The sequence below is a fragment of the Vulpes lagopus genome, chromosome 14 (genome assembly GCF_018345385.1).
Source record: "Vulpes lagopus strain Blue_001 chromosome 14, ASM1834538v1, whole genome shotgun sequence".
NCBI classification, from domain to species: Eukaryota; Metazoa; Chordata; class Mammalia; order Carnivora; family Canidae; genus Vulpes; species Vulpes lagopus.
In genome coordinates, this window is record NC_054837.1 from 8,593,215 (window position 1) to 8,616,805 (window position 23,591).

General features: G+C 44.8%; 1 protein-coding gene across 3 annotated transcripts in view; it reads left to right on the plus strand.

Annotated features, from left to right (window-relative positions):
* The window catches only part of LOC121475447 (protein HIRA), an 89,738-nt gene that overhangs the window by 17,740 nt on the left and 48,407 nt on the right, over positions 1–23,591 (plus strand). For 2 of the 3 annotated variants that reach the window (XM_041728735.1, XM_041728737.1), the window contains exons 2-11: positions 2,095–2,157; positions 4,010–4,120; positions 5,339–5,429; positions 6,777–6,871; positions 13,370–13,465; positions 14,662–14,822; positions 16,857–17,024; positions 19,365–19,478; positions 21,290–21,360; positions 22,217–22,322. In XM_041728735.1, the coding sequence (XP_041584669.1) occupies positions 2,095–2,157; positions 4,010–4,120; positions 5,339–5,429; positions 6,777–6,871; positions 13,370–13,465; positions 14,662–14,822; positions 16,857–17,024; positions 19,365–19,478; positions 21,290–21,360; positions 22,217–22,322 (1,076 nt within the window). Of the gene's footprint in view, positions 1–2,094; positions 2,158–4,009; positions 4,330–5,338; positions 5,430–6,776; positions 6,872–13,369; positions 13,466–14,661; positions 14,823–16,856; positions 17,025–19,364; positions 19,479–21,289; positions 21,361–22,216; positions 22,323–23,591 lie in introns of those variants that run through there. The other variant, XM_041728736.1, reaches the window with a different exon arrangement.

Sequence of the window (23,591 nt, forward strand, 5' to 3'; positions counted from 1 at the left end):
TGTGCATAGCTCTAGCCTGGGCACAGAGCCCTAATTGTCCTTCCTTGTTTCTTGAGGCTTCCCTGTCAAGCACTTGTCATGGCCCAAGTGGTCAAGAAAGCTACCTTCTTGTTACTGCTTCCCTCAAGTCCTGTTTCCCAGCCTCTGGGAAAATGTGGCACATGCTCAGCAGCAGTGTGTCAGGCTCTCTGGCTTAAAACATGTGGCAGCTACCTGACCTAGGAAGGGTGTGGCATGCCAGTGTAGGTCTGAGTGCATAGGCACCAGAGCACCAGTTTGAACATTTCCAGTCCTTACTTGTGTTCCCCCAGTACTTACCTTCTTTTACCCACTGTATATAGTTGTCTAGATTCTTTTCTTAAAGATGAAGATGGGGCTAATTAGGGTCTGCACATCTGGGGAAGCTTTGAGTATACTGCATGTACTCCAGGAAGGCAATCAGCTACTGGGTTGAACTCGACCTGTTATTATAGAGCCCTGGCTCTTAGGTATGGGCTGGGAGGTGACTGAGGGTCTCAGGGACCAGGCTAGAGCTGCCAGGATGACTGGGGCCTGCTGTAGCAGCCCTTGTTGTATTGGGTTTCGGTAAATAGTAGAGATGAAATAATATGTGATGTGATTTCCAACTTTCCTAGGATTTCTGCTTGTTCTCTGAGACAAAATAAGGCCCTTGGCATTTGGCACATCTGTTTACTGGTGGCCTTACACAGCTGTTTCCCCACTACCATGTAACGACAAGAAGGAGAGCACATTTCCCCTTGTCTTGTGGAAGCTCAGGCTCAGTTTGCCTATTAGGGATGTGGCTCTGTGGAAGAAGGTAAGGTGAGCCATCTACTGTTTGGGGCTCATGCTGGCGATTGCCTTTTTGGGTACCAATATTTGACTTTCCACACTTTGACAGTAGCCCTGGGAGGACTTTCAGCCACTGCCTGCCCCTGCCTCATCCTATCCTGCCTGTACTTGCCATCATGTGTTTCTGGTGCTAGTAACCTTTTTTCTGGTGTCCATGCCAACTCCTCTTGGCTAATGGAGACAGAGCATCCTCAACCAAGAGACTCCTTGGCAACAGCACCTTGTCTATAATAGTGATTGCTGATGTTCAGTCTATTGTCATGCTTCTGATTGTCACTGAATGAATATTACTTACTGAGCCACCACTCACTGGGCCTATGCTAGAAGCTGAGGATATGGTGATGAACTTGACAACAATTGACCTGCCACTCTTAGCATGGAAGCATACCAGGGAGCTGACAAACACCATAGGGCCCAGGTCTCAGGAATACTTCTAGCCTGCTGGATTTTGAAGCTGTCATGACGCCTTTGCCAGTCTGATCCACCAAGCTAGCCATACAGCTTTATGGGCTCTGCACCCTGTGGAGACTCCAAGGAGCTAAAAACTATAGTCCTTCCCCCTAGAGGGACTGAACATCCAGTTGAACAGGGTACATCCTGTGGAGGAAGTTCAACCATCAGAGATGCCAAGAAGGCTGATCCTCTATGGACTTCGATGCAGCACAAATACACAGGAGAATTTTTGCAAACAGAAGCATGAGGGAGGTGATACCTGTGATCACAGTCAGCTATTGGTCCTACCCAGCTGTCAGACAGTGAGGCAGAAAGGCCAGGGTGCTTGTGTCCAAGCTGCCAGCTAATAAGTGCAGGTCCATGGGATGGAGAGATGGCTGGAGAGGTAAACCCTGTGACTCAGAGATACTGTCATAAATACCTCATAACCTTTACAAAGCATGTCCCCACTGTGTGGCCACCTACTATCCGCTGAACCTCTGTGCAAATGCTCAGGCGATCTGTGGACTCAGTTGTTTTAGTGACAGAATGCCTTGTCTCCCTTTTAGACTCAGCTATTTAATGTCACTTGGAGAGTCTTCCAGCAGCTCATACTTTAACTGAAACTTTTAGATCACTGCAGTTTTAAGGTAATTTATGGGCAGCATATTATTTTTTCCTAGGAGCAGTGATGAGAGATATTACTTAAATAACCTCTATTTCAAAAATGTTTTAACTCTTTTGCTGTTCTCCAGTGAGTACAAGCCAAGGTAGATGTTGTGTGTGTTTTTTTTTTTCCTTTGTTTCCAGGCAAGCCAATTTTTTCAGTTGATATTCACCCTGACGGGACCAAGTTCGCAACTGGAGGACAAGGTACGTTCACAAGAGGGAACACTCATAGTCCTGACACCTTGCTTTGCTTCTCCTGGTTGCCCACTGAGCTGAAGATTGAATACTTAACATTTTTCAATATGAATATGACTCCATTTAAAATGTATTATTATAATCTATTATCTGAACAGGTTAAATCAAAATCCTTTTTTGGCTCTAATGTGCTTGCTCTGTATAAATATTTTGGTAGTAGGTGTATCTTGCTAATTCCTATTCATTGGGTTAATGTTAAAATCATTTTGCATCCCCAAGCTGCAGCGTTTTGAACATGGAGAATGGTGGGTGGTTCCGTGGATAGATTCCCAGCTCCAGAGGCTAAGATTGGGTCCTTATCTTCGTTCTGGCAGCACTTTCTCATCTGAAAAAGGGGAAGAAGTGGTTAAAGTAAATATGGAAGTGATCATATAGTTACTAGGCCCATCTTTTGGCCTCAGAGGAGTTCGACTAAGAGAACAAGTACACTGTGGGCAAGTAAAAGTGCCTGTGCCATTTGAAAATATATGGTCCACAGTGTACTTCATCCAGTGTTGCAGTGTCACAATAACAGCCCTGCTTGGAAAGACAGTCATTTTTCAAGCCAAGACACCAAGATGTATATATGGTTGCACAAGGTAGCATTCCCACAGATCCTAGCCCCCGCAGCTTTGGCCTAGAGCAGTGTCTTTCTCTGACCAGTGCCTCCCTGGACAGCACCTGCAGAGCACCTCTGTGAGTTCCAGGTACTCAAGCCAGGTGCTACAGGGTGTGTTGTCTATGGACTTCCTGCTGCAGGGGTATTCAGGGAGGCCTTGATCTCCTTCTGGACATTGTGGACTGCACCAGAAGGTACCCACTGATGTTACCTACGACCATTGGACTAAGTTGGGGGACAGGGTTTTTCCCTCATCCATAAGAAGAGGCATACCTTCCCACCCTTCTCAGTATAGTAAGGTCAGGAAGAGCTGTGTAGGAAATATTTTTACATACTGGCCAATAGGCAGCTTTAGGTATGCCTTATGGTAATTCTGACATGCCCATTTGTAGACATTTATTGGTTTTTGCTTCTCTGTAAGAGTTAAATAAGGGGCCAGACTTTCATTAGTTACCAGTAAATTGAAAGCTTAGAAAGAAAAATCATGGCCAAAAGAAAAAAAAAAAAAAGAAGAATCATTGTCAAATGCATAGATAAATTTTTTAGCAGAGTAGTACATCGCCTATGATCCCGGGAACCCTAAATGCCTTCCTTTGGTTGATCTCCCATCTGTAGGTGACAGCAGAGGGCAGATAGGTAATCAGCCTTTTTTTTCCTATGTTCAGGGCAATTTAATTCAGACTTAGGTCTCAAAGCATCCAGTCAGCTCTGGAAGCAGCCATGGACTCCAGGCAGCACCTAGAAAGGGATCAAAAGTACTGGCAGGGATGTGCTGTTCCCCTTGGTTGCTAGGGTTCCCATGTACATACCTGAAAGGGTCCTAAGACATCCACCAGCTTTTCTAGCTCTTTAGCTTACGGATGAGGAGTGAGGGTCTGGGCAGGGATGAGGAGCTTCTGTAGAGGGGCTTCTAAGGGATCTGTGTTAGAGACAGACTAGAGCTCAGTCCCCTCTCCTGATTTCTAGTACAAAGTTCTTTTCAAAGTCAGGTTGGCTTCCCCCTACTATTAAATCCATATGCTTTTTGATCCCTATTAGTACTTTTCTTCATTTCTTTTCTATAACTTATGTGAGTAATGCAAATTTATTCTTCTCCGATCTAGTCCCTTATAGTTTGTGAAAGCTAAATGAGGACTATGTCTCAGAGTTAGTATCAGATTTCTACTTCTTGAACATTGAATTATTTCTGCTCCTTCGTTCCAGGACAGGATTCTGGGAAGGTTGTGATCTGGAATATGTCTCCAGTCCTCCAGGAGGATGACGAGAAGGATGAAAATATTCCCAAGATGCTTTGCCAGATGGACAATCACTTAGGTATTACAGAGTGGCCCTTTGCAGGCTTTGCGTGTTGGCAGAGTGCCCAAGGTTAGCACATGTGTTTGTAATTAGAAAGATAAGGCCCCGTGCGGCGGTAACTCCCCTCGGCCTGCTGTCTGAAGGCACAGATGTTGGCTGCACACCTGGGTGAGTTATTCGGCAGAAGACTCGGCCCGCCCACAGAACCATCTTTGGACAGTCTGCAGGTACCTCTGGTGATTTCCTGCTCATGAGTCGTTACTGCCTGATTCCATGGGGCTTTGGGGCCAGCAACCTGGAAGCAGTAGGGTTCTGGGGAAGGGTGTATTAAAGACAATTCACCAAAATGTCTCAGATTGCCACTGTGTCACTCTGAGGCCCTCTGCCAGGATCTTTTGATGGTTGGACAGTGTTGTGGTTTCCTTTCCTACGTTTAGCGCCTTATTTTCCTGCCTCTGAGCATCAGGGTGACTGTATCTGGCTCTGGTTTCCAACCTAGCTGCCTCCCCTGAGATGCTCCATTAACAGTTATGTCCCCTCCCTTAACCTCTGTGTGTTCTTGCTCTCCCAATATGCCTCTGTGCCCTCCAACCTAGAACACAAGTCCTACAACTTGGATATATCCCTTGTATTGCAGGGTTCCCAAAGGCTGAGCTGCAAGTGCTCCCAGAGGCTCTAACCCATTTGGGGGCCTAGGAGGCATTTCTGCTGGTTTTAATTTATAAGTGCAGAACAGACAACCTGCAGTGCTGACAAGTTTGGAAAATCCAAATTTAAAAGCGTTAGATGGGATGAAGTCAGGGTTTTATGCTCTAGCAGGCTTGTTCCCCTGAAAGTTTTGGAAAAGGCATCTCAGCCTTTTTAGTTCATGCCCTCATTTCAAAAATTCTCCCTGCTCAGAAACACATCTCATCATGAGGTAACCCTTTTGAAATAATGAGATTTAGTTATCAGTTTTCATGGAAATTCACTTCCTTGTATTGTTTCATCCAGCACTAACACTTCTCAGGTTATGTAGACTTTCCCCCTCCAAACTCTGTCCTGGTCATTTGTTATTACAGCATAAGTAGGATAGTATTTGATCTGGATTGTTCTTCTGGGACTCACCCATAGTGGATGCCTTGAATAGTTGAGAGAGAATAGGTTTTATAAACCCTTTGCATCTTGCCAGACTCTGCATAAAACAAATGGGCGTGACTATTGGATTTTCATCACCCTATTTTTTTTTCTTCCCAGCATGTGTGAACTGTGTGCGGTGGTCAAACAGTGGGATGTATTTAGCTTCTGGGGGAGATGACAAACTGATTATGGTGTGGAAGCGGGCTACGTAAGCATCATTTTCCTTTCTTCACATTTTATTTTTAGAAGCTTCTTTGCTCGTCTTAATCATAGTCACCTTTCCCTACTCTGACACTGAAGTCCCTAGAGCTCCAACTTCCTGAGTAGCAGAAAGCACACACAGTCCAGGAGCAGCTAGGGCCTGACTAAGGCTTCGGGAGGCCACCCACCTGCCTGGAGACCTGCTCAGTCGCCCCCTCACGGGGCTGCAGGGTTTCCACCTGAAGAGGAACGCTAATAGTTTCCATTGCTGACATTGGTAGCTTTGTTTGTTTTGCTTTTCAAATGAAATTTCCCAACATACAACATAGGTAAAAGTCAAAGTGCTCTGATGGAATCTGGGGGGAGGGGATCGGGAGCCCATCCTCTTTGCCATTCACTTCATTCTGTCAGCCACACCCTAGGACTCTAAGGATCCCCCTTGAAAGTGCCTGCTCTGTACCCATAATGAACTAATCATCACCTAGAAAACTTTTTGTATAAACTTAGAGTCTCTCAGGGTGGGTCCTGGGACTCTACTCCATAATCAGCTCACTAAGTGACTCTGGGGGCCAGTCAGACTAGGAAATCAGACTCTACTTCACTGCTTAACCAGAGTGACCCTGTTGCCATGGCCATGAGAACAGAGGTGCGCTGTCTCCTTTGGCTCACTAGTGAGCTCTTTCTGGGAGTTCATAAAGAGTTCTATAGGAGCAAATTGTGTTAACGGAGGCTCTGTGCATCAGTTGTGTCAGTGCTACCTCCATGGGGAACCCCCAGGCTGCTTGCACAGCAAGAGCTAGTACCTGTGCTTTCAATGCTTTGCAAGAGGGCTTTAAAAAGACTGTCACTGATTTTGCTGTTTTAGTCAACATAAATAACATATTTAGTGTATAGTTTGGAAATCTGAAGAAATGTATAAAAATCACCATCCAAAGAAAGCCATGGCTAATATTTTGGTATTTTTCATGTCTGTCTTTCTGATCCATTTTCCATGCATAGATGATATCCATGTTACATGTATTTTATTTATTTATTTATTTACAATAATGATATCTATCATATTGTATAAGATGTCCTGTGGCCTGCTTCTTTCACTTAATTATATATGGTGAACATTTCCCCATGCAGTAGATAGTCTTTTACCACAAGATTTGTGATGGCTATGTAGTATTTCATCAAGTGCATGGAACATGACTTACTTAATCAGCCCCTGTTGTTCAGCAATTTGATGCTTTCCAGCCATTGCCTGATTTTGCTTTGTTCTCTCTGCCATGATAAGCCGCGCTGCAGTGAGTATCTCTGTGCAGTGCCTAGAGCATGCTTGGAGTGCCTTTCTGACTCCTCTTTCACACAGGTACATCGGCCCCAGCACCGTGTTTGGCTCCAGTGGTAAGCTTGCCAATGTGGAGCAGTGGCGATGTGTCTCTATCCTCCGGAGTCACTCAGGCGGTGAGTGGGGCTGCCTGTTGGGGTGGGCGGCCCTGGCAGCTGTCTGAGGTCAGCAGCAGTACCTCCATGGCCCCTGTGGACTGTTTTGGTCCTTAAAACAGCCTTGTGTCTGGGCCGTCCCTCCCCATCACCATTGGTCACACCATGCCTGTCCTTCAGGGTCTTTGCAAGTCACTGTCTCCACTGCCTGCCTCCAGCTACATTCAGTGCCCCCACTCCTGCCTTCATGGGGTATATGTTTATATCTTCAATGTAGAAATCCCCACATTCTGCTGTTTATCCTGGTGAACTGAATCAATACCTTCATCAGTGGATCACTAAGTCCGTAAGCACACTTTGTTTATTCCACAGAAACTAGCACACATGAAAAGGGGCCCAATGACCCCCTTGACCTTGAGTATATTTGCAAAGTGTTTAATAAACTTGGAATGAAAAAGGACACATTTTGCAGATTTGGACTGAAGAGAAGGAAGGTCAGTTAATAGCAGTCAAAAGCCATGTGCTATACACTCATGCCAGGGATGCCAGAGTGACTGTACCTCAGAAAAGCCTGTGGTCTAGTGCCCAAGAATGGCCTGAAGCATTTTCCAGACAGGGGGATAGCAGAAGCCAGAAAGGCCTGGTGTGCATGGTTTCACCACAGTTGAATCTTTGCGTACAAGGCAGGAAGCTGCAACAGAGTGGGGCTGGCTGAGTGTCAAGGGCCAGATCATTGAAGGCTTATGTTCCCTGTTAATGAAGGTGACCTTTATTGTGGAAGAGATAGGGAGGCTTTAAAACCTTTGAGGTGTAAGAGGGAGATCAATCTGACACAGTTGTAGAAAATGATCTTGTTTCAGTGGTTCAGATGGAAACTATAAAAGCCTGAACCGGGTCTGGGATAATTGGTTTGGAGGGGAGAGACTGACTTGGGAAATTGTTAGGACATAGCAGGGGAGAGATGAGAGAGATTCCTAGCTGGTGCCTGCATAGCCAGGGGTGTCCCCTTTCAGACCATAATGATAGTGGGCTTACAAGAGTGGACAACAGTTCAGCGTGGGATGCTGAGTTTTGGGAGTAGGGGCAGTGAAGAATCTCACAAGATCATTGGAATTGAGCCTGGAGCTCTGGGAGAAGATAGGGCAAGAGGGAGTGGTTTGAAAGGCATCGGTTGTAATCCACTAACAGTATTATGTTCTACAGATACTCCATAGACAATTTAAAGGTGAACAAACCCATCTCTTGGTGACCATAGCTTAATTCCACATTTTTTTTTTAATATTTTATTTATTCATTCGTAAGAGACTGAGAGAGAGAGAGAGGCAGAGAGACATAGGCAGAGGGAGAAGCAGGCTCCATGCAGGTAGCCTGGGTCTCCAGGATCACACCGTGGGCTGAAGGCGGCGCTAAACTGCTGAGCCACCTAGGCTGCCCCTAATTCCACATTTTTAAAAGCTGACAGAGTAGCATTGTATAATTGTTGATAACCATAAAAATGTGTAATTTAACCTCACGAGTCTAATTGGACTCTTCTGGAACTTGGAGAAAGTATCCATGCAGGTGTTTAAATGTAAGGTGGGGCTTCCATGAGGCTCTTGATGGGTTCCTTAACCTGAGACTTGGACTGAGCCAAACCTCAACTTCTCTCCAGGCCCACCATCCCAGGGCTCTCCTTTACCAGGCAAGTCGAGTTGCCTACTTTCAGCAGAAACACCCACTCCTTGTTTGGTGGTCCTGATAGCAGCTGTGAGCAGAACTCTTTAAGAAGAAACATCAGTGAGAAAGCAGAAATAAATAGAAAGCACTGGGTCTTTGAAAGCAAAGTTGGCATATTTAATGGGGAGGGGATAAAAAAAACCTAGGTGAAATTAGACGTAAAGGATCTAGAAAAACATTTAACCCAGAGGGAAAAAAATTATCAGAGTATAGCATAATGTTTATTAAACTAAAAAAAATGCTAAAAGAAATACAGTTTTCTAGAAAATAGGAATTTTCAGAATTGACAGCATAAGGTTAAGAAAACTTAAATAACCAGTGAAAAAATTGAAATAATCAGAAATGCTTCCTTTTCAAAATTACTTTTTGATTTGTTAATGTATTGTTTCAAGCTTTTAAGAAAAATTATTCCAGAATGTAGAAATATTTATTCTTCAAAGGAAGCTGTCACCCCGGGTTCCCAAAACCTAAAAAACAAATAGTAAAAACATAGATGAATATGAAAAATTTAAAAACGTATGCTCGTGATTTTGATAATTTTTAAAAACAGTAATTCATTTTGACTAAACATGATTTATATAAAAGTGAGAGTTTTGTGTAAAGGGAATCTGTTACTATAACAGCATACTAGAAGGTTAAATAAGAAAACACCCTTGTGGCTCCTAGTTGGCTCAGTCAGTAGAGCATATGACTCTTAATCTCAGGATCATGAGTTCAAGCCCCAAGTTGGGCATGGAGCATCCTTTAAAAAAAAAAACAAAAAACAGTCATCTTAGGAGGTGTTCTGAAAGGGATATTAGATCATTCATCATCAATTTTTATTTTTTATTTTTTTTTTATTTTTTTTTTATTTTTTTTAATTTATGATAGTCATACAGAGAGAGAGAGAGAGAGGCAGAGACATAGGCAGAGGGAGAAGCAGGCTCCATGCACCGGGAGCCTGACGTGGGATTCGATCCCGGGTCTCCAGGATCGCGCCCTGGGCCAAAGGCAGGCGCCAAACCGCTGCGCCACCCAGGGATCCCTCATCATCAATTTTTAATAAAAATATTTTTTAAAGATTTTTTGTTTATTTATTCATGAGAGGCAGAGACTAGGCAGAGGGAGAAGCAGGCTCCATGCAGGAAGCCCGATGTGGGACCCGATCCCGGGACTTCAGGATCACGCCCTGAGCCAAAGGCAGATGCTCAATTGCTGAGCCATCCAGGCATCCCAATAAAAAATATATATATATATTTTAATTTTTATTCATTTATGATAGTCACACAGAGAGAGAGAGAGAGAGGCAGAGACATAGGCAGAGGGAGAAGCAGGCTCCATGCACCAGGAGCCCGACGTGGGATTCGATCCCGGGTCTCCAGGATCACGCCCTGGGCCAAAGGCAGGCGCTAAACCGCTGCGCCACCCAGGGATACCCCAATAAAAAAAATATTTTTAAGTGGACATAGGAAGTTATTTCCTTAACATGAAAAAAGTCCTATGTCTTTCAAACTAATGGCAAAACATTAAGTTCACAGTTGTTAGAACTTAAAAAAGTGTTGAAAAGCACCTAGAACTAATAAAAATTAGTTGTTGAATTGATCTCATATAGGAAAATTTTTAATTATTCATCTTTCACTAGTAATAGTGAATTAGAATATCTGATGCTACAAAGAGAACTCTTACACAGCCGGAAGAAAAAATTGTAAATACTCAGAATGCTCTTACCAAGAAATGTATGAGATATGTAAGAATTAAACCACAACCTTTTTTGAGAGAGATAAAATGGGCACTTCATAAATGGAAAGACCGAATAAAATAAAGATGCTTTTTTCCCCCAAGTTTATTTAACAAATATTTATTGAGAACCTGATATGTTCTGGGTGCTTTTCTACTCTCAGGGAGTTCACATTCTTAGAAACAGACAACTAGTCACATCAGAAACTAGAAAATAAGTGCTATGGAGCAAAATAAGATGTCATTCTCCGGGAGGCCTACCTGAGAAGGTGACCCAAGGGAAGACCACATTGAGGTTAGAGGACAACGGTGTGCACATTCAAAGAGTTTTCCAGGCCAAGGGAATAGCCAGGACAGCAGCCTTGGAATGTGGATGTGTGCTTGATATGTTCAGAGAACCACCTGAGGCTAGGACATGGGGAATGAACAGGGAGGGAAGCAGGGGCAGGCCTTCTAGGCCACTGTGAAGGGGTCTTTGAGTGAGATGGGAAGGCTCAGAGTTTTGAGCAGAGGAGTAAGGAGGCCTGTAGCAGCTGCATGGACTATAGGCAGCAGTGGAAGTCAGGAGGAGCAGTGGGGATGGTATGTAGGGTGTGAGACAAGCAAAGGAATCAGGACAGCTTCCTGGAAACTGGTGTGGAGGGTGTCAAGGATACAGTTACCATCACCTGATGGAAGGTATGTGGGTGGGACAGAAATGTTTGCTGAAGGAAATATTTAGGAATTGGCTTTGGGGCACGTTTACATTGCCTAGCAGAGGTATAAGTGGCCCTGCTGCATAAGCATTTTGATATGTGAGAGTGGAGTACAGGGGAGAAGTATATGTGGGACTGGAGACCAAGGGTAGATCTAGGCTGGGCTTTGGGGGTGATGAGGAACCAGTGAAAAAGGCTGTGATGGAGAGGAGGAGGCCAGTTAGATAGTGGAAGAATGTTTGAGGGAGAAGCAATTGAGCAGCCCATTACATGTTGCTTTGAGGTCAGGTGAGGACTGAGGATATTGATCATTGGACTTGATATGGAGGCCTCCTATGGCCTTAGCTAAGTGCTGTTCATGTTGGTGAAGTTGGATGGAAGCCTCATTAGAGAATGCTCAAGAAAGACCCAGAAGAGGACAGAGCTAGACTGAAACCAACCAACACAATTTATAGATGAGGAGAGAGAAATGTAGAGCCTCACTAAATACACCATGCACTGAAATAAATTCTAGATATTAAAGAGAGAAACAGTCTAAATAATTAAAGCAGAAGAAAACAATTGAATATTCGTCAAACCTCTAGCAGAGGGAATATTTTTAAGGTTAACAGGCAATAAAAGAGGTCACAAAGGAGAATAAGAGATTTTACTACATAAATCTCCTATAGGATAGGAAGATAAACTGATAGAATTTGAAGCTAATGTCTGTATTATCAGTAGTCCATGGTAATTGGATGGAAAAATCACATCTCTCTTCTGGTATTCCCAGCTGACCACTTCTCTGCTCTCAGACTTAGGTACCATGGTGAAATTCTGATGTTAACATGTCTGCCCCTCCTGGCCTCTAAGCTCCTAGAGGAGGTTTTTATTCCTCATTTTTATAGGCACTACATTGGTGTTTGTTAGACCCACTGAACAAAAGAGTTCCCAACAGACAGAAGGTAGGGGCAAAACAGTCCAAGAAGACTTTAGACAGACATGAAAAATTTTCACTTTTTACTAATCAAAGTTTAAACATCAAAATGTACTTAATAAGTTAGAAGGGAAACAAATCATACCCTCAAGCTAATAAGAGGATTTTTAAATGAACATTCTGCTTATAAAAGTGTGAAGTCCTAGAGGTTTCGGGAAAGCAGCCTACAGAGTTAGAGTCCAGACTTAGAAAAATCTTCAGGCACTCTGCCTAGAGCCCCACTTCGGGATATCAGTCACAGGAAATAAACCAGGGCGTAGAGAGTGGCATACACCTGTGTGCTTGTTGGCATAAAAACCTGGGACCGAGTTAACAGTTCATTGTTAAATTAGGTCTGTTTATGGTAGTGAATGCTTTCAAAGACCTAGAATGCACAGCCAAACAAACGAAGCCCTCAGGATCACATAGGCTATGAGGATACTAAATGCAGCACCCTAGTGTGCATGCAGTGTGAAATACAAAGTGCAGTACCTTGTGGAGAAAATTCATCAAGCTGTCCCTGAAAATTTTTTAAAAATAGAAAAAAAAAATAGAAGTTTTGAGTATTTTGCTTACACCTTTTCAAAAAATCTTATGGGGAAAGGACTAGATAGCTATTAACTTGCTGCTGTGTTTCTGTTTCTTCGCCTCGCCGCCATTCTTCTGTACACCTAGCACTGCAGCAGGCACAGAGGCTAGAAAAATCACATCTGCACGGCAAGATGGGCCCAGTCATCGTCACCATCACAGCTGACCTTTATCGATGCCTTGGTGTGTGCCTGGCACCATGCTACAGCAATTTCTCACATTTAATTCTCATAATAACACTCTGAGCATAGGGTGTTTTTTTTTTTAATCTGCATTTTACAGATGAGAAAACTGTTCATAGAAGTAAACATGATTACTGCGTTTAGGGGCTCTCTAGGGAAGGGATGCTCTGATGGGGTCTTAGAGGTGAGGTCCAGTTCTTGAGAAGGGCCTAAAAATGGCCTCCCGTTTATTCAGCAGCTGTTGAACTTCGGCTGTGTGCTAAGCATTCTGCTGAGTGTTGTGCCTGTAATGCTCAAGGGGCTCAGAAAGGCCCATTTGGGATCAGAGAAGCATGCTTAGCGAGCCTGAGGCCACAGACCCAGCAGGTATCAGAGCCAGGGTTCTTCTATTTGGCCCCAAACTCTCAGCTATGCCCCTAGTTACCTTGTTTGTCGGAGGGATGAGCGAGGTCACAGATGCTTCAAATGTCATGACCAGTTCAAAAACCTTAGTGGGGTAGTTTTGCAGATTGGTTAAAAAACAGTCTAGTTATGATTATCTGAAGTTAAGTTTCCTAAAATATCAGATGCTAGGGGCTCCAGGCCCACCTGGCATACAAGTGTCGAGTGCCCCCCCTTGCTGAGTCTGCACACCAGTTAAGAGACTCACTGCCAGCCCTCTGTCTTCCAGATGTGATGGATGTAGCGTGGTCTCCCCATGATGCCTGGCTGGCCTCGTGCAGTGTGGATAATACTGTCGTCATCTGGAATGCTGTGAAGTTCCCAGGTCTGGGCCTCTGACTGGGTGGCGGCAAAAATGGGCTGATCATCTGGAGCAGGGTGGGCTCTCGGTCTCCTAAGGCTGGTGGTAATAAGTATCTCACAGTGAATGGAGATACATGTGTCTTGTCAGCAATTCAGTTCTTTTTTTCTTAATCAGTGACACTTGTTTAAGGTTTTAAAAGAGGTACATGTTAAAGAAAAATAGTAACTGAGTGCTAGCATGTATGTGCCACATCCACGCTGTCATGAAGGTGATAGGGTACCGTTGCATGTTCTTGGGCATCTGGCACCCCCCTACACACACATATATCTTTGAAAGCATGCCTCCTGGGCTTCTGGCCTTCCACTTAGTTAACATCTCCTCTCTGAAGCCCTTAAGCAGATAAAGGCTAACAAATCCAGTTGTGCAAAAGATTGGTATTTCTTATTAATGTATTTAAAGTCATAACAGATGGCATGACCTGGCATTTCACTGCAATTTATAACTCTTAAGCTACTTCTATTCCTTGTTAGTATTTGGAATATATTTTGTTCGTGGGCTAAAAAGCATCCTCCATGAACTTAACCCATGTCATTTTCTCTCTTTATATGCTACTATGTGTATGGGGGCATTTTTGTCCAGGTCACAGAGGGCCAGATTTAGAGTTGGGGTGGCATTTAGATTGCAGACCTCTAGGATGTGCTGTCTTGCACACTTTTGTTCTCAGTGATGACTTACAAAGAACCTTCAGCACAGTGCTCTGTCCCCCTGAGCTGTCAGCCCTGTTCTTTATCAGGGAGCTGCCAGAGTGGTTCATAATCAGAAATATTGATGTTACAGCCCAGATGGGCATGGCCTTCTGTTCTGAAACCCCTGGCAGAGCTGCCAACTGCAAACAAGTCAAAGGGGCAGAATTTGGCTCTGGCCCAAGCCTGGATCCCTGTTTGCCTGCCCTTTGGGGGACCTGTGCAGGCTCAGTATTAGCTGTGACTGAAAGAAAATCACAGTCCACCTCCCAGAAGCAGTTCTTCCTTCAGGTTGCTTTTGTCTTGACAGAAGATCAGAGGGGGCTCTTCTGCTTGTGCCCAGGGTTGGGAGCTGGCCAAGGTAGACTCCTGAGTTCCCTTCTCTTGGCCAGCCTTTCCATAGCTCATGTTTCTATGTAGACTCGTCATTTTCCCCTAGCTAATGTTTTTCCAATCTATTCCTTTCCTCCACAGAAATTCTAGCTACTCTGAGAGGCCATTCTGGCTTGGTAAAGGGGTTGACTTGGGACCCTGTTGGTAAATACATTGCCTCTCAAGCTGATGACCGCAGCCTAAAGGTGTGGAGAACGTTAGACTGGCAGTTGGAGACCAGCATCACCAAGCCTTTTGATGAGGTAAGGAGCTCGGTCCAGCAGCCTCCCTGACTTCTGTGGACAGAGGAGTTGGCTGGAGTCCAGACCTTGTGGGTGAATGCAGAGTCTAGAGGCCTGAGCAGACAGGTCAGCATTTTCTGGGATGGGCATTCTGGCCCAAGAGTCAAATGATGAAAATCTTCCATTTCTCAAACTGTATTAAATGTCCAACTTTGAAGTGAGAAAAAACTGAAAAGAACCTTGGTGATTCCTCCATACCATTGTGCCACACAGGTGGAGGAGGCCCTATCTTTTATTTTTCCTGACTGTGCTGTGGCTTTACTTACTGATTTGCACTTTACAGGCCAGCCAGCTTCTTTTCTTGGGTAGTATAAACAGTACAGTGTGCAGAATGTCTGGAGGTCAGACTACAGTGACTTGTATAGTATTTTACTACCTTTTCCTTTATTTGCGTTCTTGTTTCATGTGAAATCAGAGTTCAAGTTCTCCATTATTTGTTAGATTTTGTTTTTAAGTCCCTACTATGAGAAGGATAGTACTAGATAAAGGAAATGAAAGTGGACTGAGATGAAGTCTCTCCCTTAAAGGTTAGAGCCTAGTGTGAAGGTAGACTTTCACATCTGTTATGAATATGGTGATGGAGTTTTCCAGAATGTGCAGAAACAGCCCAGGAGTGCTGATTGCATCAGAGGAAGGGCTGTGAGCAAAGTTTTGCAGGAGGTATAGACATTTGCCCACAGGTTAGGGCTGGCTGCAGAAGGAAGGTGGAAATCATGTGTGCAGTTTTCCCTAAACCAACAGCACCACATTAGCAATAGTATTCACCCTACTTAACACTGCCCTCATTGGCTGCAGCCTGGTACAGGGGACATGGGCCCTCATGCCTTCTGGAGCTTCCCCTCAGGGCTCCAGCAACTAGGCAGCAGGGTCCCACTAGCAGGGTTCCTGGGGGCAGCTATGGTAGATAGGCGGGAATGTTTGGAATCCCAGTGGGAGCTGGCGGGACTCCTCAGCCTCAGGTGGGCCTGGACCGCCTGTATCTGTGACCCAGATGGAAGTTGAGGCCGATACGTCACTGCACTCAGTCCGTGCCTTGTCATGTCCTTCTCTGGGGCTATGAGGCAAGATCTTAATTCCTAAGTCTTAAAGGCTGCCCCTAGACTGACCTTGAGCTTTAGGGGACTGGTTTTCTGGCTCATGTCATCTCATTTGGCAGGAATAATAAAGTGGAAGGATGCCTTGCTTCAGCCCTAGTCCAGGTCAGGGGAGTAGTCCCTTTCTGCTACGCATATTATGGTTTATATGGACTTTACGAAGCTCTTCTCCTTTGCTAGTACCACCACTTCAGTTGAGGCAGGCTAGAGAAAGTACATAGTGGCTCATGGCCACTGGCTACATTACAGAGACAGGCTCCTAGAGGTCCACAGAGCTCTTTCTCCACTGAAGTCAATGCTCTGCAGACCTAATGTGATAGAGTTAATGTGCTAGGCAAAAGAAAGAGGTCAGTGGCCAGATAGATTTGGCCCAAACAGAATTGACAGTTAAAAGAGGTGGCTAGGGGGATCCCTGGGTGGCTCAGCGGTTTGGCGCCTGCCTTCGGCCCAGGGCGCAATCCTGGAGACCCGGGATCGAGTCCCACATCGGGCTCCTGGTGCATGGAGCCTGCTTCTCCCTCTGCCTGTGTCTCTGCCTCTCTCTCTCTCTCTCTCTCTCTCTCTCTCTCTGTGACTATCATAAATAAATAAAAAGTAAAAAAAAAAAAATTTAAAAGAGGTGGCTATCCTACTGGTCCCCTCAGGTCTATGCCATTCTGTTGTGCTCAGCATCCATAGAGGAATATAGGATACTGCAGCTCCCAGTCTCATCTGACACAGCCTTTTTTATTAGATCATCTGGAGAGATTGGAATGTTAACAGCTGTCAGCATAGCCAGAAGCTTGTGTACATGCTCCATCACCATATATTTCTAAATTAGAAGTCCGCTTAATTCTTAAGGACAGAGTTTTGGTCACACAGTTGGTCTTGAGCTGCCTCCAAGTACAGATGTTTCTTTCAGTGTGGAGGGACGACCCATGTGTTACGGCTCAGCTGGTCACCGGATGGGCACTACCTGGTATCTGCCCACGCCATGAACAACTCTGGCCCCACTGCCCAGATCATTGAACGGGAGGGCTGGAAGACCAACATGGACTTTGTCGGGCACCGGAAAGCTGTGACTGTCGTCGTGAGTATGCTTAGCCTCCACCTGAGTAGGGCCTGGTCTCAAGGCTGGATCACATGTGGGACTGAGGTGGTGGGCTCTGAGAGTCAGCACATATCACATTCTTATGGCTTGCATGCTTCATTTTACTTATGTTTCATTTTTTTTCATATTTATGTTTCATAATTTTTAAACAGATTTTATAAAACAGAATACATACTCACATGTTTTAATGAGTATTACAAAAATCAATCTTTAGAAATATTATAGCTCCACACTAGCCTTTTTATACATTTGGGTCAGGTCATGGGTGCTTAAGCATAGTGATCTGGGTAGCTCAGTGGTTGAGCGTCTCCCTTTGACTCAGGTCATGATTCTGGGGTCCTGGGATTGAGTCCCACATTGGGCTGTGAGGAGCCTGTTTCTCCCTCAGCCTATGTCTCTGCCTCTCTCTGTGTGTCTCTCATGAATAAGTAAGTAAAATCTTGAAAAAAAAAAAAAAAAAAAAAAAAGCATGGTGGTCCTAACGAGTGCCAGACTCTACGGAACACAGGTACAGTGTGTGTGTCTGAACCCCAGCAGCAGTTAGTCGTAGCTGTGAGGCTATACTGTGGATCACCTGAGTCTGAGCTGCCCTGCCCATTCTTGACATGGAGGGTGAAGGGTATCAGAAGATACGGGCTACCATTAATGAAGATTTTCTCAGCACTGGGCAACCAAAGCAAAATAAATAGGTTGGTGGGCCAAGGTTGATAAAAATGAAAGATAAGGGGTACCTGGGTGGCTCAATGGTTGAGCGTTTGCCTTTGGCTCAGGTTACGATCCTGGGGTCCTAGATTCGAGTTCTGCATCAGGCTCCTTGCAGGGAGCCTGCTTCTCCCTCTGTCTATGTCTCTGCCTCTCTCTCTGTGTCTCTTGTGAATAAATAAAATCTTTAAAAAAAAAAAAAAAAAAGGTCATCTGGGTTCCTGATCTCAGTTTTTTGTGTTCCTTAAAATGGATTCATCCTTCCCATTGTTTAAATTAACAATAAATATTATAGGGGTGCCTGGGTAGCTCAATTGGTGAAGCACCTGACTCGTGATTTCAGCTCAGGTCATGGTCTCATGGGTCATGGGATTGAGCCCAGCATCAGACTCCACGTTCAGCAGGGAGTCTACTGGAATTTCTCTATCTTCCTCTCCCTCTGCCCTTCCCCCTACATGTTGGCTTGCATGCTCTTTCTCTCCCTCTCTCTCTCTCTCTAAAATAAATCTTTAAAATGGTGATAATAAATATTATATGCTGTGATTTAAAATATATATATGTTTTGTACAAATAAAATATTGCTGCTTTAATTTTTTTTGTATTGGAGCCCATGTAGGACTTTGAAACCAGGTCCTTGTTAGGAAAATGTTAGAAAATCACCACTTCAGGTTAGCATAGTGGTTCCACCTGACTGTCAGGTGGTCCTCATAGGCACTGGATGAGTGGCTCTCTGAGATTGCGGTACTGAGGCCCCTCAGCCAACTCAGGGTAGCTGAAGATTCAAGCCCAGGGTGTACACCTCCAGGTGCCCTATTGTCTGGTCTCTGTGTACCACTGGCCATTCCTGCCTGCCCTCTGGGATTAGAAGCCCTGTGGGCCAGGCCAGCTGATATCAGTCTCCAGGGAGCCACCCTTCCTCCTCAGTTGTCCTGGGTAGGGGATTCCGCTCTGAATCTAGAGTTCCCACCCCTTTCAATCCAGGAATGTGGCAGGAACTCATTGTGTGCTTCCAACCTTGCCAAAAGCAGCACCCAGATTACATTGTGAGGATGGTCCCCAGTGCACATTTTAGCATGACTTAGCCACCGTCCCTGGCCAAGTGAGATTATTCAGGGTTGATCAGGATCTGCTAGACAGTTTTGACTCTGAGCAACAACTACAGTGAAGGAAGGGATTAATGGAATAGATATCTGATAATCCCGTTGCCCTCCGTCAACAATTTGTCCCTAAAGCCAGGTCCTGGAACTGCCTTTGCCCAGGCCAAGGGGAATTCAGAGAGCCAGTTTCAGTAGCTCCCATATGCTGTCAGCCTGGCTGCAGGCCCAGAAATGGAGAGTTGGTAGAGCCAACTTCAAATCCTTGTTTGACCACTTACTTACTCATCGGGTGACTTGGCCCACATTTCCTAGCCTCCCTGAAACTCCATTTCAACCTCAGCAAAATGCCTCCCAGGTAGTTATGAAGATGAAGTAAAGCATGCTGAGTGCTTGGGGCTGGGAGAATGTCAGTGTGGGTTTCCCATAGATAGGCTGGTATTGTGGTATATTTCTGATACTTGGCATGGGCTATATGTTTGATGCTTGATTAATTATTTTAACATTTGTTGTTTGGCTTTAGAAATTCAACCCAAAAATCTTCAAAAAAAAGCAGAAGAATGGAAGTTCTGCAAAACCCAGCTGCCCATATTGCTGCTGTGCTGTTGGCAGCAAGGACCGTTCTCTCTCTGTCTGGGTGAGCCCCAACTCCCCCTGCCCAACTCCCCACCAAGAGCTTTTGTGGCTCCTTTAGGGAGAAGGAAAGGAGCTGGTGAAGGAGGTAGAGCCCAGAGGCCTGAAAGAAGAGCGACCTCCCCCTCACTTTTGGTGGTGCTCAATGTGTGCTTCTGCCCCACACCTGGGGTTAGTCCCTCTCGTTACCCCTGGAAGAAGGAAGGACTCAAGACTAGGCATGTACTTAGCTAGGAGAGGCTACCCTGGGACCCAGTCAGAGCAGCTCTTGTGTCCAGACTCAGGGAATATCCTCAGTTGCCATGTCATGTTTGCTTCCTTTCAGAAAACCTTTGTTATCTATATATAATGTACAGCAAACGTATTCACCTAAAGTATACACTTGTAGTGCATTATCATACATGTTAATATGATAAGGAACCCCTCATCCCTGCCCAGTCAAGGCCCCATTTCCCAATCCCCCTTGGCCAATGCAACTATTCCAGTGATGTCTGTCATATTGATGAGTTGTGCAGTATTTCTTTGCATCTTGCATTGCTTTCACTTGGCATAATATTGTTGAGATTCATGTTTATTGTTATGTTTAGTAATCAATAGTTTGTTCCAAACTAATTATTAATTGCCGCATAAACAGAATGGACTTATAGTTGTAGACTTGGAGGTTATCTTCTGGCCGCATTTATTATAGTTGTTTGTTGGAGAAATTAATTGTTGTGTACACTGTGATTTTTTTTTTCAGGCCCTTATTCATGTGACATTTCAGAACCTGAACCCAGGTTCTGCCATTATAGGCAATTCTAGGCATGTTCTTCCTAAGCTCCTGTTGGCCTAAGGCTCCATTTTGTGGTTCTTTGACCAAAACATCACTGATAACGTGCTCATTTTCTTATAATGCTGAGGTCAGGGGTTCACACAGGTTCCAGATTTTTGAGTGGTCTGCAGGCATATTTTCTGGGAGGAGAGATGGGGCTATTTTTTTCTGGAAGTAGAATTGGAGGAGGAGCAAGATTCTTCTTATGAAATCCAAGTAGCTCAGATTCCCTATCCTCAGGACTAGGGTAGCTGCAGCAGCTCTTCCCCCCAGAAACAGCACCTGTTGGGAGCCATGCAGAAGGTGTTCCCTCCCAGCCCACTCCGCTGTGGCCCCTGGACCTGTAAGCAAGGTGGTCATACTCTAGCATGTGAGCTGTGGGAATGTAGAGATGGCATACAGTCCAACCTTTAAGTGACTAGATACAAGTATACACATGGTGTCATGCAGTCATTAGAGTTTTTTACAATATATTTAATAACATTCTTATTATGTATCAAATGAAAAGGCAAGCACAATCGTGCCAAAGAATAAAATATTTGTTCAGGATAGACCCCAAAAAAATTACTCAGGTGTTAATAGTAGTAAACTTTGGGTCTAGATTTGGAGCAACTTAAACTGGTTTTGGTGTTGCTGCATACAGCACCTGGGTGCTACTTTGCTGCCTCATCTTCTGCCTAGGCCTTGGCATCCTGTCCCTGCTTGTAGACCTCTGCTCAGGTCATGGCCTTTCTAGAACCACCATTCTTGGTTGTCTATGTGTACGGCCATCTCCCCTGCCAGACCAGAGCAAGCCCTTCAGACAGGGGCCATACTGAAAATGCATATTTTGGCAGGTCTTGGTTCCCAAAGTTTGGGATCTTGCTGGTTGCTATTTGAATAGAGTCAAATATGTCAACAAAAACTCAGACCAAGGCTTTAAGTACTGTTGGTGGTAACTGAGTTAAGTGGACAGAAAGCAGTTTCATTCATTTCATTAACCTTTGCTGCTTCTTTCCTTCCAGCTCACGTGTCTGAAACGGCCTTTGGTTGTCATCCATGAGCTATTCGACAAATCCATCATGGATATTTCCTGGTAAGATGGATTCTTCTTACAATGCACGGGCTAGGAAAAGAAAAGCCACATGTTGGAACATAAGGCCTCTGGATGCGATTAGGGTCAGGCAGCCAGGGACTCCCCCACCCCCCAATTTTGGGGGGTGGCAACTAGAGCAGACTCCTGCTGGGTCTGCACATGATTCAGAAAAGGGCTGCTTGGGCCTGCCATTGGGAGCATGTCTGCTGCTATGCTCCTTGCTTTGTTGGCATTAGGCCCTGGAAAATACCTCCTCAGGCAAACATATTTGGGAAAAGGAGAGTGTCGTGATTCTGGTTTTACTTCACTTTGTTGTTGCATGAACCAGATTAGAAGTGTGGAGACACATTTTCTGCTTCTCAATGACCTCCTTTAGATGTACACTTCATGTTTTTTTTTAAAAATGTTTTCAAAAATAAAAATGAGGGCAGCCCAGGTGGCTCAGCGGTTTAGCACCACCTTCGGCCCAGGGCGTGATGCTGGAGACCCAGGATTGAGTCCCACATCAGGCTTCCTGTGTGGAGCCTCCTTCTCCCTCTGCCTGTGCCTCTGCCTCTCTCTCTCTCTCTCTCTCTCTCTCATGAATAAATAAATAAAATCTTTAAAAAAAAATTTTAAAAAAGGAAATTCTTACAAAATACATAAGATATACTTTGTACATATGCTTAGGGCACCAGAACCTTCTAGGTATGATTGTCTCCCCTACCCCCACCCTACCAATGAATTCCACAGAAGGGAATGAAGAGTTTCCAGCATCTGTTAGAGTCCTGCATGCTATCCCCCAGTCCAGCCTTGGAGGTATGGGTAAGCCCCGTAGGCACTTGCTCCCCAGGCTGCTAATGGTCCTCTCTTTCAGGACTCTGAACGGGCTGGGCATCTTGGTGTGCTCCATGGATGGCTCTGTGGCGTTTCTAGATTTCTCCCAGGATGAGCTTGGAGACCCCTTGAGTGAGGAGGAGAAGGTAAAAGAACAGTATACCTCCAGATCAGTGGCCTGAATGCTGCACTTGCTCTCAAGCCACAGAAATAGCCGCCATAGCTCTGAGAGGCCCCTTTGATTAGACCCTCCTCTTAGGATATACATGGGGACATTGTTTCTTAAGGTATTATTGGGTATCTTTTATAGATTGTAATGCTTATCTTCTTTACAAGATAGATTAAAGATGAGACTCTTATTTGTGTCAGAAATCCATTCTGGAACTAAGAATAAAACAACTTTGGGCATCTTTTCTTGAGCTTAAAATTAGCCACACCCTGGGAAGTTTTTACCCTGGGAGATAGTGGGAATGATCTCAAGGGTCCCTGCTCACATCATTTTCTTCATTGTCTTGTAAGGACATAGATGCCATGAAGCAGCAACTATAACAGTAATATTGGTTATTTCTTAGCATTTATTGCATACCAGACTCCAGGCCATGCATTTTGCATGTTTTATTTCATATGAATTATACAAAACCTTTTAAGGCAGGGCTCATTCATTTTATCAGTGAAGTAACTAAGCCTCAGAAAATAGTGTAGCCCTTTGCAGAGACCATATATGACCCTTAGGTATGAGAATAGAACCATGAGCCATGCCCATAGGCCTCCTCGCCTCTGTGCTTTGCCCAGGACAGGGTGGCCCATGTGTTTTTCAAGGATTTTGGGAAAGGCCATGCTTTATGGACCATAGACTTAGAAAACAGACGTTTCTACAAAGGGGCCTTTGACAACACTTAGCAGAATGTATTTGTTTGTCTGAAAGGAGCCTAATGAAAGCCCAGACCAGGTGGGCATCTCTCCCCTTGAAGGTGCAATTGCTGGGAGAACCCCTCATAAGCTACTGTGTGGACCTCCCACTATGATGTAAACCCCTTAGGGGTAGAGTTCTGCTTTGTAGCAGCACCTAGAATAGCCTGGCTCCCCCAAGAGTCAGTTGTCAGTGAAGGGATGAGTGTTTCAGTGGCCTCAAGTCTTCTTTCTTTCAAGTCTTCTTTCTACCCTGTTACTGTCATTAGGTAACCTGGGATCGCTGTGTACTCCCTTCCCACTTGGAGAGTCCTGGTTGGTTGGAAGGAGATGAGCACCCTACAAAATAACACTATGTAGCTTATCATTTCTCAAATGGCAGGCAGGGACCCCATGTTTAAGAAACAGGTAAACATCTGCCAAACTTTATTCTGCCTCCAGAGTCCAGGGGAGAGAGTGAAGGGAGATGGGACAGGTAGCAAGAGAAGGAAGTTCCTGGCCACATA